Source organism: Podarcis raffonei, chromosome 12, assembly GCF_027172205.1.
Source record: "Podarcis raffonei isolate rPodRaf1 chromosome 12, rPodRaf1.pri, whole genome shotgun sequence".
Lineage (NCBI taxonomy): Eukaryota > Metazoa > Chordata > Lepidosauria > Squamata > Lacertidae > Podarcis > Podarcis raffonei.
Genome location: NC_070613.1, coordinates 4,118,130 through 4,136,712, shown reverse-complemented (window position 1 = coordinate 4,136,712; position 18,583 = coordinate 4,118,130). Strand labels below are relative to the sequence as shown.

General features: G+C 48.7%; 1 protein-coding gene across 2 annotated transcripts in view; it reads left to right on the top strand.

Moving 5' to 3' along the window:
- KLHL18 (kelch like family member 18) overlaps positions 1-15,584 on the top strand; it is a 45,167-nt gene extending 29,583 nt beyond the window's left edge. Inside the window, exons 5-10 of one of the 2 annotated variants that reach the window (XM_053409402.1) lie at positions 1,478-1,638; positions 5,978-6,114; positions 7,819-8,041; positions 9,990-10,094; positions 11,710-11,821; positions 14,937-15,584. In XM_053409402.1, the coding sequence (XP_053265377.1) occupies positions 1,478-1,638; positions 5,978-6,114; positions 7,819-8,041; positions 9,990-10,094; positions 11,710-11,821; positions 14,937-15,323 (1,125 nt within the window). In that variant the 3' untranslated portion in view covers positions 15,324-15,584. Of the gene's footprint in view, positions 1-1,477; positions 1,639-5,977; positions 6,115-7,803; positions 8,042-9,989; positions 10,095-11,709; positions 11,822-14,936 lie in introns of both variants that reach the window. The other variant, XM_053409401.1, reaches the window with a different exon arrangement.
- The last annotated feature ends 2,999 nt before the right edge of the window (positions 15,585-18,583 follow it).

Here is an 18,583-nt window from a genome sequence, read left to right as displayed (position 1 = left end):
CCAGGAGACTAGGGCCCTTCAGGATTTAACCTCCTTCCATCAGGCCTGTAAGACAGAGCTCTTCCGCCTGGCCTTTAATTTGAATTCAGCCTGATCTTTTATTTCCCTTCTCTTCCCTCCCCCTCCCCTTTTATGAAGATCACCCGCTCTGAGACCCCACAGCTAATTCTCCCCTGGTCTCCTCACTGGCCCAAGTAGGACCAAATCAGCCAGCTAGCTCTGGGGATTATCTAATTTTATTGTCATTCATGTTTTTATACCGTAGTTTATGCTGTTTTTATAATTAAGTGTTTTAAAGTATTTTAAATTTGTTGTTAGCTGCCCTGAGCCCGGTTTTTGAACCGGCAAGGGCGGGGTATAAATAAAAATTTATTATTATAAAGGTACAGGTTTTTGTAGCACATCATTCCAAGCCCTTGAGTTCGGTGTTAGAAACTCGATTATATAAGCTAATCGCTAAATGGCACCTTAAACCTTGGTTACGGTTGCCGCAGTGGTCTGTCGAGGCACTATTCCCCCTCCCCCCAGTTGTGGGGTTTATTGTTCTTGTTAATTTTATTTCTCTGCGGCTTTAGGTTTTAAAGAGAATACCTCAAAGTGGTTTACAACACATGAAAATAAAAACAAAACATCAGATGCAATAATCCAGAATAAAACAAAGTCAAGCTTCAATGAAAACATTGCAGGTCCTTCTCTTAAGTGAGATTTTGCTTCCTCCATATTTATTTGCCTCACAGAGTTGTAGGGATTAAGGGGGGGGGCTGAGCCATGGACTCCATGGAGAAAAGGGTGGGATATAAATGCAATGGGATGCGGCTGGGGCTGTGGTCTAAACCACAGAGCCTAGGGCTTGCTGATCAGAAGGTCGGTGGTTCGAATCCCCGCAACAGGGTGAGCTCCCGTTGTTCAGTCCCTGCTCCTGCCAACCTAGCAGTTCAAAAGCACGTCAAAGTGCAAGTAGATAAATAGGTACCGCTCCAGCGGGAAGGTAAACGGCGTTTCCGTGTGCTGCTCTGGTTCGCCAGAAGGGGCTTAGTCATGCTGGCCACATGACCCGGAAGCTGTACGCCGGCTCTCTCGGCCAATAAAGCGAGATGAGTGCCACAACCCCAGAGTCGTCCTAACGGTCAGGGGTCCCTTCACCTTTACTATAAATGCAATAAATAAGATCTTCAGTTTACCTGCTTAAGAAACTAGAGAGGCCAGCCAGGTGGAGATGTCAGTCGGCAATCTGGCACCCAGAGATCTCTCATGTGGTCGCAATGGACTCCCACGCCAGTCGCAAAACATGCCTGGCGCCTGGATAATTTCTAACACTGCCTAAGTGTAAGCTGGGTTTCAAGCCTGAATGAGTGTCGGCGCTTCAAGAGGACTGATGCTTTCATCTCTTCCGAGTTTCCTAAAACAGAGCATCATAACCTGGAAACGTCCTGGGTAGCCTTTTTTAAAAAAATATCTCCCTCTCCGCTTCCAACAGGTCTTCGAAGCCGCTCTGGCCTGGGTGAGGTACGACCGCGAGCATCGAGAGCCCTTCTTGCCGGAGCTCCTCTCCAAAATCCGCCTGCCTCTTTGCCGACCCCAGTTCCTTGCGGACCGTGTCCAGCAGGACGACCTCGTCCGCTGTTGCCACAAGTGCAGGTGAGTATGCGAGGCTGAGCTGCCTGCCGTAGTTCCGGGAGGGGAATCACAATGAGGAAGCGCGTGGGACAGTGACAGGCGCAGAGCCCCAAACTCAGAATCCCTTTTCTACCATGCAGGCAAAAGAGAGAGGGAGTTTTCCTCCAGGTGACCTGGCCAGGTCAGATTGTAGAAGCACAATGTCCTCCTCTCTCTTGCGTCTCCTCTGTCCCTTAAGCTCAGGGCAGGCAATGGGCTATGTGAGTTTTGTGTCATCCAGTACCGTGGTACCTCAGGTTAAGTACGTAATTCGTTCCGGAGGTCCGTACTTAACCTGAAACCGTTCTTAACCTGAAGCACCCCTTTAGCTAATGGGGCCTCCTGCTGCTGCCACCCGCGCCGCCGGAACACGATTTCTGTTCTCATCCTGAAGCAAAGTTCTTAACCTGAAGCACTATTTCTGGGTTAGCGGAGTCTGTAACCTGAACCGTATGTAACCTGAAGCGTATGTAACCCGAGGTAGCACTGTATCTTGATCTGTGTTCACCATTCAGACAGGCAGGTGGTGGAATTCTGGGATGCACCGCTGCAGACATTCCCTGAGAGAGAATTCTTCTGCACATAATAAGTAATAATAATAATGATGATAATTTATTATTTATACCCCGCCCATCTGGCTGAGTTTCCCTAGCCACTCTGGGCGGCTTTCAATCGAGTGTTAAAAACAATGCAGCATTAAATATTAAAAACTTCCCTAAACCGGGTTGCCTTCAGTTGTCTTTCAAAGATAAGATAGCTACTTATTTCCTTCACATCTGAAGGGAGGACGTTCCACAGGGCGGGCGCCACTACCGAGAAGGCCCTCTGCCTGGTTCCCTGTAACCTCACTTCTCGCAATAAGGGAACCGCCAGAAGGCCCTCGGTGCCGGATCTCAGTGTCCGGGCTGAACGATGGGGGTGGAGATGCTCCTTCAGGTATACAGGACTGAGGCTGTTTAGGGCTTTAAAGGTCTGCACCAACACTTTGAATTGTGCTCGGAAACGTACTGGAAGCCAATGTAGGTCTTTCAAGACCGGTGTTATGTGGTCTCGGCGGCCGCTCCCAGTCCCCAGTCTAGCTGCCGCATTCTGGATTAATTGCAGTTTCTGGGTCACCTTCAAAGGTAGCCCCACGTAGAGCGCATTGCAGTAGTCCAAGTGGGAGATAACTAGAGCATGCACCACTCTGGCAAGACAGTCCGCAGTCAGGTAGCGTCTCATCCTGTGTGCCAGGTGGAGCTGGTAGATAGCTGCCCTGGACACAGAATTGATCTGGGCCTCCATGGAGAGCTGTGAGTCCAAAATGACTCCCAGGCTGCGCACCTGGTCCTTCAGGGGCACAGTTACCCCATTCAGGACCAGAGAGTCCTCCAAACCAGCCCGCCTCCTGTCCCCCAAAAACAGTACTTCTGTCTTGTCAGGATTCAACCTCAATCTGTTAGCCGCCATCCATCCTCCAACCGCCTCCAGACACTCACACAGGACCTTCACTGCCCTCACTGGTTCTGATTTAAAAGAGAGGTAGAGCTCCACTGCATACAGGAATTTGGAGGCAAAGTTAACGTGTGGCTGGTTGTTTGCCCACTTTTAGGGTAGATCTGCACACAAGAAAACCCCTCTATAAATAAGTCAGAAATTAAATTGTTATAACAAAAAGGAAAAAAACCCGCTATGGAAAATCACATATAAATTTTCTTTGCTCTCCGGCGCCATCTGGTGTTGCATGTTTATAGTGCATTCGAAACACTCTTTTTTTGACTAATGTAGCTGATTCCTCAGTCTGAAGTGGTCCAGTCCAGAATTACACTGCACCGCCCTCATTCTGCAGACTGTGGAGCAGCTCTGACAAAGCGTTATGTACACATGAAAATGGAGTCGCCTGAAGGGGAGGAACATGGCAGCGGCTGCCCGACTTCAGGAGTTCTGAGTTGTAGGTCTCATTCACACATGCATTCATAGCATAGGTGCTAAGTTCCTGCCTTGCAGCAGAACGTAGGTTTCTCTTGTTAAATAATTTTTATTAATTTTCAGTTACAAAAATCCAAAATGCGCCATTTATATTAATACCAAATAGCAATACCAATTCAAATAAATATCAATTACATGGCTAATTATAAATTTTGGGTGGCTTCCCACGTGCTGTAGTCTGATTCCCTTTCATTCTGCCTCCAGACTATTGCTCAAACCAAATACAATCCACTCTTGATAAAATCCCTTGTACCACAGCTATAATAATTAACTTCAGTTCGCATTAACACATATAATTATTTGTAAATTCGCAAGTGAAGTTCTCCTTTCTTCTTCCTGTGTGAGGTATTAATTTTCATCAATTGTCCCTTTAATTCTTTATCAAATATTATGTCCATATTAGTTGTTTCTGATCTCCTTGTGCCTTATGGCTTTGTTGACTCAAAAGTTACTCTGGAGAGATCTCTCTTTGCTCTCAACTCTTCTGATTGCAGCTGTAAAATTCCGCTTTCAATTTCAAGCAGGGAGTCACGCAAAGCCCTGGAGGGCCTCCAAATTCTCCCCTCCACATCCAGTCAAAACAATTAATTATAATTATTCGTAGAAGAATGATCTAGTGCCCCGCCAAAGCCCGGCAAGTCTTCAAAGTCCAGTCCCTCCTCTCCTCAACCAGGGGGCAAGTAAGAAATTAACTCCGCAGAGGCTCCAAGTCTTTTTTATAATTATTCCAAACGTTAATATTTTCCGCACACAGTCCCGTTTATCATTATAATCCATAGCTTTGTTGGAAAACTTGCCCCATCGGGAGAGGCCGGCCCCTCTCCCCGGCTCCCGGGGCTTGTTTGCCGGTGATCTACCCTGGCTGGCTTCCCCGCAGTCCAGGAAGATCTTGATAGGTGACATCTCCCTGCATGGAAGATGCACACCCCCTTCCCCTTGCATATCAGCAGGAGAAAGAAGAAAGTCAGAAAGTCTGTTTCATCTACGGTTTATTTCTGACTGTAAGGTAAAGGTAAAGGGACCCCTGACCGTTAGGTCCAGTCGTGACCGACTCTGGGGTTGAGGCGCTCATCTCGCTTTACTGGCCGAGGGAGTCGGTGTACAGCTTCCGGGTCATGTGGCCAGCATGACTAAGCCGCTTCTGGCCAACCAGAGCAGCACACGGAAACACCGTTTACCTTCCCGCTGGAGCGGTACCTATTTATCTACTTGCACTTGTACGTGCTTTCGAACTGCTAGGTGGGCAGGAGCAGGGACCGAGCAACGGGAGCTCACCCCGTCACGGGGATTTGAACCGCCAACCTTCTGATCGGCAAGTCCTAGGCTCTGTGGTTTAACCCACAGCGCCACCCGCGTCTGACTGTACAACTGTACAAAACATGTCCGTTCACTCAGACTTCTCTCCGAGCAGCAAACAAAAGACTTCCTTCACAAAAACAACAGGAAGGTCTCATATTACACAAAGAACAAATCCCTGTGAATTCCCTGGAGCTTCCGGTCTCACGGTCAGCTCCACCATGTGATGTAAACATCGAGCTGCTAGTTTGCAGCTGCGTAGTACTCATATCCCAACAAGCTATACTCCCATCTCCTTTCTTCTTCACTTCATTTTTTGGCATTCTTTGGGGGGGGGGGCGTTGCTAAGCCATTTATGTAGCAAAGGATTTATAATGAAATGATTGGCTCCCCCCCCCCAACACATACCATCTTGTTGCTCGAATGAAGTCATCTTTCCATATAAAATCTGTACAACCTTGTAGCTGTTTCAGTTCGGCAGTCCTCAATCTTGTCCCATCATTAGCAGCACACACCTGTGCATTAATCCTAATTTTTTAATTATTTTTTTACCAACAACCAAAACACAAACAGTGAAAACAAACCGTGAAAACCCCCAAGCGGCTGATACATTGGGTATACATAATCAATAATAACATATTCAAATCAACCATATGTACAATTCTATACACCTTAACACTCCTCCCTCCACAAAGTTTATTTAACTTTTAACATTTTAATTGCCCCAAATTGTTCAAACCTACCTAAATAATTCACTATCTTCTCAAACCAATCCTCCTCCTTCACACTGACCTTAAGATAGAGGAGGCTTCTCACTGCCTGATTTGAAATTATATTATGAAGCCTCTTGCATTAGTTGGATTCAGGAATGGATAAAATTAACAAATACAGATACACCCTGTGCGCTTTTCGCATTTGCAGAAGCGCTCTGCTGCGCTGCGCGCGTACAGAAGCGGTCCTCCGGTTACGAAATTTTCAGGTTATGGCCAGGCCTCCGGAACAGATCCCGTTCGTAACCGGAGATACCACTGTATATCATTTCCCATTTGGATTTCAGGGACCTCGTGGATGAAGCAAAGGATTACCACCTCATGCCAGAGCGACGGCCGCACCTCCCATCTTTCAAAACCCGCCCCCGTTGCTGCACCTCCATCGCAGGCCTGATCTATGCCGTGGGAGGCCTCAACTCAGCAGGTATCTTTCAACTCTGTTGCTTGCCAGGGATGTATGCCTAGGAAGCACGTGGAATTGTAGAATTGGGACCCCGAGAGTCACCTAGTCCAACCTGTTTAGCTATTGGAAGATGGCTCTCCAAAGCAGCCTGTTCGGACCCTGTTTTATGCTGGCCTGCCATGACTCCCTGCCAAAGGGCAATGTGAATTGTAGTTTGGTGAATATGCCGCAGTGCTCCGACGCACTGAATTAAAGTCCTGTGCTGGCAAGGGGAGTTAAGAGCAAATCCTGAACCCATGGTATATCTGGGTTGGTCACCCGGTGATTTGAGTGTCACAATCCTGTTCTGATCCAAAAAGAAGATATGCTTGCATTCCCTGATCTCTTTAGGTCGGGCATGGCCAAACTTGGCCCTCCAGCTGTTTTGGGACTACAACTCCCATCATCCCTAGCTAACAGGACCAGTGGTCAGGGATGATGGGAATTGTAGTCCCCAAACAGCTGGAGGGCCAAGTTTGGCCACGCCTGCCATAGGTGAAAAATCGATAAAGCTGTGAAGCTCATGCAGCTCATCCTCCCTTTAAAAAAAATTGTGTGCCCAAAGTAAATCACACAATATAAATCGTGTGTGGAACAAAGCAGAGTTGGATCAAGACCAGTGGATTCCAATCTGGATTTTCAGCAATCCAAGAGTTGTTGTTTGGGGTCCTTAGCCCTTCTTGCTTGCTCGGTGACAAGCCTCGTAAACCCTGGCAAATACGTCATCCCACAGTATCCTGCAAGGATCATTTGGGGTTCTAGCTGGGGCACGTAGTCGCAGCTGCACGGCAGCCGTTCACCATAAAATATGAAAAAGGCCTGCACTTTCTCTCTGACAGCGGTTTATCACACGGATAGTCTGAATTACTATTATTAGGTGAAATAAATGCGAAGCTGCTGTGCATGAGTACTGTATTTTTCCATGTATAAGACGACCCCATGTATAAGGGTAAAGGGACCCCTGACCATTAGGTCCAGTCGTGGCCGACTCTGGGGTTGCAGCGCTTATCTCGCTTTATTGGCCGAGGGAGCCGGCGTACAGCTTCCGGGTCAAGTGGCCAGCATGACTAAGCCGCTTCTGGCGAACCAGAGCAGCACACGGAAACGCCGTTTATCTTCCCGCCAGAGTGGTACCTATTTATCTACTTGCACTTTGATGTGCTTTCAAACTGCTAGGTTGGCAGGAGCAGGGACCGAGCAACGGGAGCTCACCCCGGAGCCGGCGTACAGCTTCCGGGTCATGTGGCCAGCATGACTAAGCTGCTTCTGGCGAACCAGAGCAGCGCACGGAAACACCATTTACCTTCCCGCCAGAGCGGTACCTATTTATCTACTTGCACTTTGACGTGCTTTCAAACTGCTAGGTTGGCAGGTGCAGGGACTGAGCAACGGGAGCTCACCCCGTCGCAGGGATTCGAACCGCCGACCTTCTGATCTGCAAGTCCTAGGCTCTGTGGTTTAAGCCACAGCGCCACCCGCTTCCCACAAATACAAACGCTGTAGAAAAAATGCTGTGGATCAGTGCTCATATGATACCAACATATGAAGGTGTTTTTTTGGTGGGGGGGGGAGCACTTTTAAACATATTTTCCAGTTCATTGTAGATTATTTCCCAATACTCTTTTACCCTTTTACAAGTCCAGTGATGACCACTTTTTAAAACATGAGCAGCAAATTTCTATGCAGGCGACTCCCTGAACGTGGTGGAAGTCTTCGACCCCATTGCCAACCACTGGGAGAAGTGCCAGCCAATGACGACGGCCCGCAGCCGGGTGGGCGTCGCCGTGCTGAACGGGCTCTTGTACGCCATTGGTGGATACGACGGGCAGCTGAGACTGAGCACCGTGGAAGTTTACAACCCAGAGACAGATTCCTGGTCCAAAGTGGGCAGCATGAACAGCAAACGAAGGTGAGTGAAGATAATAATAACAATAACAATAATAATAATTTAATATTTATATCCCACCCATCTGGCTGGGTTTCCCCAGCCACTCCGGGCAGCTTCCAACAAAATATTAAAATGCAATAGTTTATTAAACATTAAAAGTGTGGCTGGAGAAGCCCAGCCAGATGGGCAGGGTATAAATAATAAATTAAATAATAAATTATTATTATTGTTGTTGTTGCTGTTGTTAAAAGCTTCCCTAAACAGGGCTGCCTTCGGATATCTTCTAAAAGTCTGGTAGTTGTTTTTCTCTTTGACATCTGGTAGGAGGGCATTCCACAGGGCGGGGTTCAAGTCCCCACTCAGCCATATATATATATATATATATATATATATATATATATATATATATACACAGTGGTGCCTCGCAAGACGAAATTAATTCGTTCCGCAAGTTTTTTCTTCTTGCGAGTTTTTCGTCTTGCGAAGCACGGTTTCCCATAGGAATGCATTCAAAATCAATTAATGGGTTCCTATGGAGACCGCTTGCCAGGCTGGGGTTGCGGAGAAGGGCTTTTCTCCCCACCGCAAGCCTTCAGGACAGGTACGGGAACAGAGGGGAAGGCGCGCAGCGCTTCTCCTCTGTTCCCGGGGCTTGCAGTGGGAGGAGGGTTTTTCCTCCCCACCGCCAACATTCAGAACAGCATTCTGAATGTTGGCGGTGGGAAGGAAAACCCTCCTCCCACCACAAGTCTTCAGGACAGCCTTCCGAAGGCTGGCGGCGGGAGGAGGTCTCTCCGCCCCACCGCCAGCCTTCGGAGGAGGTCCGAGGACAGTGGGGAAGACGCGCTGCGCTTCCCCGCTGTCCCGGAGATTTCCCTATGGGCTTTCATCTTGCGAAGGAAGCCCATAGGGAAATTCGTTTTGCGAAGCGCCTCCAAAACGGAAAACCCTTTCGTCTAGCGGGTTTTCCGTCTTGCGAGGCGTTCGTCTTGCGGGGCACCACTGTATATATATATATATAATATTGTTGTTGTTGTTTAGTCATGTCCGACTCTTCGTGACCCCATGGACCAGAGCTCGCCAGGCCCTCCTGTCTTCCACTGCCTCCCGCAGTTTGGTCAGACTCATGTTTGTAGCTTCGAGAACACTGTCCAACCAATATATATAGAACTTGTTCCCCAGCCACTCTGGGCGACTTCCAACAGAACACTAAAATACAATAACCTATTAAACATTAAAAGCTTCCCTAAACAGGGCTGCCTTCAGATGTCTCCCAGAATGGATTAAGTTCAGGAACCAAGGTTCGACTGTATGGAACATTGCTTTATTTGATATAAGTTGTTTATTTGAAAGTTACGTTTTTATTATGACTTTTTTTGTATCGGATCAGGTTGTTACTATGCATGTGATCTTCGCTGTCTATTTTCTTTTTTTTTGTTGTTCAGCTGTTAAACCTCCTTTTGTGTAGCAATAGAGAAAGGTGGTATACAAATTAAAAGAAATGAAACAAAAAGAAATCTCTGGTACTCTTGCAGCACTTAGAAGAGAAGCATCTTCCTGTATCTGTGCTAGCAAAATGCTCTGGGGGAATGTCAAGCTGGATTCCTTAGTTTAAATTGGAGCCCTTGAGACTCCAGCTCCCATCAGCCTCAGCCAGCATGTCTAGTGGTCAGGGGTGATGGGAGTTGGAAACAGAGCAACGTCTCGGGGGTCACAGCTTCCCCCTCCCCTGGTCTAGCTGGTACAAAGTCCAGTAAGGCCGGTACTGTCCCTCCAGTGGATCCAGAAGAGGTGAAAAGGAAGGCCTTCAGTGTTTTGTCATTCCCACAAGCTCACCAGACAGGCCAAAGGGTTCAGAACGAGAAAGCAGAAGAAACTGGGCCATAGCATTAGACCAGGGAGAAGTGGAACCAATCTGTAAAGAAAGCTTGTTGCCAAAAGCAGTCTTAACACCCGGTGCTTGTTTCAGTGCCATGGGGACAGTTGTGCTGGATGGGCAGATCTACGTCTGTGGTGGATACGACGGCACCTCCTCCCTCAACTCCGTGGAGGCCTATTCACCTGAGACAGACAAGTGAGTACATAATATAATAATAATAATTTATTATCTATATCCTGCCCATCTGGCTGGGTTTCCCCAGCCACTCTGGGCGGCTCCCGACAGAATATTAAAAACACAATAAAACATCAGACATTCAAAACTTCCCTAAACAGGGCTGCCTTCAGATGTCTTCTAAAAATAAAAAATAAAAAAATAAAAATCCTTCCATTAGCACCCTTAGAGACCAACTAACTTTGTTATTGGTATGAGCTTTCGTGTGCATGCACACTTCTTCAGATACCTTCTTTGTGTGCATGCACACGAAAGCTCATACCAGTAACAAACTTCGTTGGTCTCTAAGGTGCTACTGGAAAGATTTTTTTTATTTTGTTTTGACTACGGCAAACCAACACAGCTACCTGCCTGTTTCTAAAAGTCAGATAGTTGTTTATTTCCTTAACATCTGATGGGAGGGCGTTCTACAGGGCAGGCGCCATCACCGAGAAGGCCCTCTGCCCGGTTCCCTGTAACCCAGGCATAGGGAAACTCGGCCCTCCAGATGTTTTGGGACCACAACTCCCATCATCCCTAGCTAACAGGACCAGCGGTCAGGGATGGTGGGAATTGTGTTGGGATACTGCCAGGGAGACAAAGTCCATCATAGCCCCCAAGCCGGCTGCCGGACGATCCATCGACCTCCCGTAGTCACGCAGTATCAGCAATTAGCGACACGAAGCCTCAGAAATAGATTGCCACATTCTTAGGCTGGTGCACACTCTATCAGCAGAATTCACACAGCGAAAGATGCACAGCAGGAGAGCATATTTACAAGTTTATTCAGCGTTGATCAGATCAAAGAAAAACATGACCGCCTGCTTCAGCGTTCAGGCACGAAGAAGGAAACGAAAGCAAAGACACAACAGAAACATCCTGTGCAACAGGAAATACGCAGGCTGTGACACAAACATCCTGCTCCCTTTTAAGGTGGAACGGAAATATCCTAACAAATTGTAGTCTCAAAACATCTGGAAGGCCGAGTTTGCCCATGCCCACTGTAACCTCACTTCTCGCAGGGAGGAAACCGCCAGAAGGCCCTTGGAGCTGGACCTCCATGTCCGGGCTGAACAGTGGGGGTGGAGACGCTCCTTCAGGTATACTGTGGAGTATGTCTGGACATAAGGGACGCGGGTGGCGCTGTGGGTAAAAGCCTCAGCGCCTAGGGCTTGCCGATCGAAAGGTTGGCGGTTCGAATCCCCGCAGCGGGGTGCACTCCCGTTGTTCGGTCCCAGCGCCTGCCAACCTAGCAGTTCGAAAGCACCCCGGGTGCAAGTAGATAAATAGGGACCGCTTACTGGCGGGAAGGTAAACGGCGTTTCCGTGTGTGGCTCTGGCTCGCCAGAGCAGCGATGTCACGCTGGCCACGTGACCCGGAAGTGTCTCCGGACAGCGCTGGCCCTCGGCCTCTTAAGTGAGATGAGCGCACAACCCCAGAGTCTGCCAAGACTGGCCCGTACGGGCAGGGGTACCTTTACCTTTACCTTTATGTCTGGACATCTCCCTGCCTGTAGTGTCACAGACGCAAGGTGTGCTTTGAAGCCTTAAACTTGACTGCCACTCAGTTCCTTTCATTTTCTGGTCTCTTGCAAAGGTGGATGGTGGTCACCCCCATGAGTTCGAACCGCAGTGCAGCTGGCGTCACCGTATTCGAAGGCAGGATATTTGTATCTGGCGGGCACGACGGACTGCAGATCTTCAACAGCGTGAGTTTTTTTGCTCGCCGCACCTCTTACCTTTCCCCCCATGACGCTGTTTCTTTCCTGCCTTCTTTTGAGGGCTTGTGGCGGGCTGTGACATCCTTGCTTTCCACCCTTCTGACAGGCTGTCAGGTAAGCCGGGCCGGGCAGTAACTTGATCCCACAACTTTGATACTGAAACACAACGCGTTGGCCGTAGGCTTTGCACAGAGGCTCCAGGGCATGGGTTGGCAAACTAAAGCCCAGGGGGCTGGATCCAACCCAATTGCCTTCTGGATCCAGCCCGCGGAAGGTCTGGGAATTGCCACGTGGATCGGTGTGGGGATTCTGATCGTTTGGGCTGCGCCATTTCCCCCCACTTCCTCACACATACCACGGCAGCACCTCCTCCCTCCCTCCTCCTGGCTTCTCCCTGCCCTGCCTAGAGGAGGAAGGGGGCTGGGCTTTGTTGAGCGCCATTTTAAGCAGCCCCTCTCCGGAGCCAGCCCTTACGCGCCGCTCATTGTCCCTCTGCCACTGCCAGCCCCTGCCGCTCGCAAGGCACAGGTAAGCAGCCACTGGGACTCGTACGGTGCTGTTGAGAAGGGAGGGGAGAGTCGGTGGGGGGATTCCCCCCCCCAAAAAAATATAGTCTGGCCCCCCACAAGGTCTGAGGGACAGTGGACCGGCCCCCTGCGGAAAAAGTTTGCTGACCCCTGCTCCAGGGTATGGAAAGCGGGCATGATCCACTTTCGTTCTGAAGGACAGAGCCAGTGAAAAGTTTCCTTGGCAGAAGCGTTTGGGTCCCTCTCTAGTCTTTGTCTCTGCTGTTCATCGTGACTGTGATCACCCAGGAAGGCTCTGAAACTAAATAAAACATTCTGCCCCCCCCTCCATTTTCCCCTCCAGGCTGTTTGAATTTGTTCTGCTGATTTCCAGATTTCAAATCTTTGGTTTTTAAATCTTGGGACTCGGTCATCCCTCACTGCTAGGGTCATTTAAAAATGTACATAAAAGATTCTCAGTTGACACCTGAAAAACGTTAAGCTGCGATAGCACCAATCATACAGTGGTACCTCGGGTTACAGACACTTCAGGTTACAGACTCCGCTAACCCAGAAATAGTACCTCAGTTTAAGAACTTTGCTTCAGGATGAGAACAGAAATCGCACAGCGGCAGCGGGAGGCCCCATTAGCTAAAGTGGTACCTCAGGTTAAGAACAGTTTTCAGGTTAAGAACAGACCTCCGGAACGAATTAAGTTCTTAACCCGAGGTACCGCTGTATATACACAAGCACAACTTTACAAGGTAGAATTTGGTTGTGTGCAGGTTCTTCCTTCGGTATGTATTTGGAGACAAGACCTAAATCTGCAGCTTTGTAACGTCTTGGGACCTACCCCCAAATCTAGCATCGGTTATCATTATTATTATGATTAAGATTTGTATACCGCTCTATAGCCACAGGTCTCAGGGCAGCTCACAATAAAATCACAATATAAAAACACAAAATTCATAATCAAAATAAAAACAAAAGCAACCCAATAACCTCACTCCATGCTGTCCTAGAAAGCGTCATAAAAACATGGGTTCAGAAAATGGAATAATTACAGAGAAAAGCTGATGTCGCTGGATCAAGTTAATCAGTTCTGTTGAAATACCGTCTTTTTCACTTCATAAGACGCACCTAGTTTTTAGAGGGGGAATGCAAGAAAAAAATATATTTTTAAAGGGAGCGCATCCCAGGCTCTGCTCAGCGCTCCCTTTAAAAATATTTTTTTCTTGCATTCCCCCTCTTAAAGCCAGTCAGTCCCTTCTCCGTCCTCGGGGAAAAGCCCCCAAGAGCCGCGCACCCTTTAAAGAGCGTGCGGCTCTTGCTGGCTTTCCCCCCACCTCTTGCAAAAGCCCCCAAGAGCCTCACAGAGCGTGTGTGCGGCTCTTGGGGACTTTTCCTGCCCGTCTCCTGCCTGCATTCGCTCCATAAGACGCACACACATTTCCCCTTACTTTTTAGGAGGGAAAAAGTGCGTCTTATGGAGCAAAAAATACAGTAGTTTCAACTGGATTCTGAACACATGTGCAATTAACTGTTCCTGTTTTGAATTTCATTGTGCTATTACACTTGTACCTTGGAAGTCAAACGGAATCCGTTCCGGAAGTCCGGTCGACTTCCAAAACGTTCAAAAACCAAAGTGCAGCTTCCGATTGGCTACAAGGAAGCTACTGCAGCCAATCGGAAGCCCCGTCGGAAATTTGGTTTCCAAAAATAGTTGGCAAACCGAAACAGTCGCTTCTGGGTTTGCGACGTTCGGGAGCCAAAACGTTCGGGAACTCAGCTTTTTGACTTCCAAGGTACGGCTGTACCTTCCTCAGTAAGTTGTGCAAACTGCTGCTCTGAAGAATGAATGAATGAATTTATTATTTCGGTCACAGACCAGTTCCAGCCCACATACAATATCAAGGAAGTCTTTTTTTTTTATGGCTCTGAATAATACTTTTCAAAGGGTGCGCTAGGGGGCACTGGGGGTGGGTTTGTGAAACCAAGGGGGCAGTGGGGCCCCCCCAAAACAAGTTTGGGAAGGTGGCAGCCGGTGGTCCTGTGAGGTTTGTGCTCGTTTGCTCTCCTAATAATAATAATAATTATTAATAATAATAATAATAATAATAATAATAAAATTTTATTTCTATCCCGCCCTCCCCAGCTGAAGCCGGGCTCAGAGCGGCTAACAATGGTAAAAATAACACAGTTTACATAAAATCATAATCAATCGATTGAAATACCGTATATACTCGAGTATAGGCCAACTTTTTCAGCACATTTTTAATGCTGAAAAAGCCCCCCTCGGCTTATACTCAAGTGAGGGTCCTTTCGGGCTGCTTGCTCTTTCTCCTCCACTGCCACCACCACCAGGTTTGTGGTGTGAACCGGCTTATACTCGAGTCAATAAGTTTTCCCAGTTTTTTTGTGCTAAATTAGGTGCCTCGGCTTATATTTGGGTCGGCTTATACTCGAGTATACACGGTACATTCTAAAATCAATTCAGAGTCGAATCAATGGCAACCATTGGGCTAGAGTTCTATGAGGATTACAAAAGGAGGGGATCAGACTGTGCCCTAGCCTGACTCCCTCGCCCTTCCTTCTAGGTGGAATACTACAACCACCACATGGCTTCCTGGCACAACGTTTCCAGCATGCTCAACAAGCGCTGCCGTCACGGCGCTGCCTCCCTGGGCAGCAAGATGTTCGTCTGCGGCGGCTACGACGGCTCTGGCTTCCTTAGCATCGCCGAAGTCTACAACTCCATGGCGGACCAGTGGTACCTGATCGTCTCCATGAACACCCGGCGCAGCCGCGTCTCCCTTGTGGCGAACTGTGGCCGCCTCTACGCCGTGGGAGGCTACGACGGACAGTCCAACCTGAGCTCCGTAGAAATGTACGACCCGGAAACCAACCGCTGGACGTTCATGGCCCCCATGGTGTGCCACGAGGGAGGGGTGGGGGTGGGCTGCATACCGCTCCTGACTATCTGAGCGGAGGGCGGGAGGTGGCACGAGCCTGCGGCGCCCGAAAGCCAGGACTTCCGGAGCCAGGAGTCTGCAGGGGTGATCTGCAGAGAGACTCGACTTCTACCGGGCGAGGGACATCATTTCCTGGTGCTTGGGCCATCATCGTTTGGGAAGCGCACAAACAGCCCCATGGATCAGGGCCACGTGGCCGTTGAGCGAGGTCCCCCAGTGTCACGAGAGTTTGGAGATTTCAGGCCGTGTGAATGAAGCCTCACCCGCCTCTTCCTCCTGGACTCTGCCAAGCTCTGAGCTACTTTATGCCTGTTTCCTTCCGTGCCTCTTCTGATGCTGCCTTGGTCCCCTTGTGATTGTGTCGTGGATGTAAGTCTGCTTAGGTCAGGTGGGCTTTTCCTAGAGGTAATAAGATGCTTCTGTCATCGTGCCCCTTGAAAGCTGGAAAGGGAGCTCCCTTCTCTTCCAGGGCGAGGACAGTACGTTGGCCAGGATAACACCCACCGTCTTTTATTTCGTGGTCAACACAGAGGTGCAATTATCCCCTCTCCCCAAGGAAAAATGAAGTCATTTTCTGCAGAGAAACACAGTTCAGGAAGGGTCTGCCCCTTCCTACACCTGGCCACTAGGTGGCGCAGATGCACATGCAAAGCTCTGTTTGATGGTTTCGTCTCCATTTGCTCCAAAGGCAAAGATAGTTCCCCTCTTGTGTTCTAGCTGCGTGCAGAAAGCAAGAAAAGGCTCTCTTGCCTTCAGAAACAAAAAGGGCCACGGTGCAAGGAAGGCTTTGCAGCCTTTGCCACTGACCCACAGCCCAGGAGAACGCCATTACAGGCTCTGCAGAGCTTTTGGGATGAGGCTTTCATCCCTGAAGTTCCTGGAGAGTTGCACTTTTGCATGCCAGAGCCTGTTGGCCGTGGGAACCATTCAGACGCAAAGCGTTCAGAGGGAGCGTGTAGCATAAGGGGCCCCAATCCTGTCTCTGAAGAGCTCCGAAACAGCAAATCAGGCTGTGCATCATCCGAACAGCAGTAGTTGACTTGGCATCGTCAACACATCCATACAATTTCCTGGAAACTAGATGTTTCGGCTGAGCACCGTCATTCCCACAGAGTTGTTCCTGTGCCGCTTGCGGTGACCGTTCACATCAAATCAAAATTCTCATCCCCAGATCTGAGGTTTTTCTTTAGACAGGAAATGCTCTTCCACTTAGGGCTATCTTTGGAGACACACAAGTCTTAAGCAAAAAAGAGTATCTGATTTCTGATGGGGAGGAAATGTGACCACGTCCTTTTGTTCTTGGGGGTTTTGAGCTCTCAGATGGTGGCAGCTTGTGCCCTGCAGGCTGTCGGGTGTCTGTTTTGATAGCTGGACATCCATTGCCTTGCTCTGGAGAGTGAGAAATAGCAGCTTCTAAGAGTAAACAGGAGGTTTACAGATTTATGAGCAAGGGGCAAAAAGGCCAGGGAGAAACCTGTGAGTTAGGATAAGTATACATACCCAATTCTTACGGGGGCAGCATTTCCTCATGGTGGTCCTTCCTCATCGCACCCCCCCTTAAAATTATCAGCTGTTTATCAGCACAGGGGCTACTTGGTTTTCAGACCAACACCTTCCTTACTCAAAATATAGCTTCTACTCTGTCCTCCATCTACGCTAAGCACTATCAGGTTGCCAAATTTCAAGCTGGAAAAAGCTGCGTGTCTTCCCTCTCTCTCTCTCCACCTTTCGAGGAACTGGTAGCATCAAAGCCAAATCGAGGTACTGTTGAGTGTGTGTGTGTGTGTGTGTGTGTGTGTTTTCAAAACCACTGTAGTTTAACGCAGTGGCAATGAGTCAGCTCTGCTGTTTCCCCTCCATCATTCTTCTGTCTGAACATTACACCGCTCCAGTTTTGCACAAAGATTGAAAGGCCAGTTGGGTCCTCTGAACCCCCCCTTCCCCCCTTAAGTTAAATGGGCTGTGCCCCTATCCGTAGGTAGCTTTTAAATACCTGTTAGAGCTGCTTCCATTTTAAAACGACTCCTGCCACCTACATTCCCGTTGGGGCAAGAGAGATTCCGACACCCGATCTTGAAATGAGACGTTTTCACACAAGTTGCTCAGAGGAACTTAACTCAGTTGCAAGACTTGCGAGCTGAAAACTGCAGAGGGAGCGAGTGTTGAATTACGTAGTCTGGATGCGCTTGGGATTTCCGTAGCCTGTGATTTTGTGCATGCCCTTCATCCATGAACAGTATTGTGAATTTCCATAACTGCCAGGAGAAAACCGATTTGGGGCAAGAAACTCGAAACGACGAGGAGAGTCCTGGATCGAGAAGGGGCTTCTGAGCATACCGGCGAGCCTTTCCGTATAAACGTAACAAGGCCATCCACTTGTGTCAATGTGAAATCATGTACTTTAAAAAAAAAGTGTTGTCCGTTCTTGTGGTGGTTGGTGAAATCCGAGGCAGAGTGAAGGTTAGGTGACAATACCTCCACTCTCCCTAGCCCAAATATATTTAACTTGAAAGAAACTTTATTTCTCGGCTGCTCGGTCATTCTTTCTTGTTTCGTGAATGTGGCTTGCCTTCGGCGTATTTTGCCTGCGTTTTCTCCCTAAGCCAGTTTACTGAAATCCTTTTGCGGGGTCATTCACACGGGTTCAGACGTCGTAGAAATTACATGGCTATAGATTGCATGGGTGGCGCTGTGGGTTAAACCACAGAGCCTAGGACTTGCCGATCAGAAGGTCGGCGGTTCGAATCCCCGCAACGGGGTGAGCTCCCGTTGCTCGGTCCCTGCTCCTGCCAACCTAGCAGTTTGAAAGCACACCAGTGCAAGTAGATAAATAGGTACCGCTTCAGTGGGAAGGTAAACGGTGTTTCCGTGCGCTGCTCTGGTTCTCCAGAAGCGGCTTAGTCATGCTGGCCACATGACCCAGAAGCTGTACGCCGGCTCCCTCAGCCAATAAAGCAAGATGAGTGCTGCAACGCCAGAGTCGTCCACGCCTGGACCTAATGGTCAGGGGTCCCTTTACCTTTAGATTGCACACTTGTTTTTCCATAACTCCAGGTAAATGAACATTCAGGGCCCTAGTGTACATTCTCCTCTAAGTGTGGAAGTTCCTCTGTATGGCACAGCTGTTTCCCCACCTGGTCCAAACTAGGCTTCATCACTGCCCTTGTCCATGTTCCCACCACCACCTTGTCCAGTGACATTCGTTCCTGTTTTGAGCGTTCACTCCCAGATGTGGGGTCTTCAGTTCCCATACTGAGTAGCAGGCTTGGTGC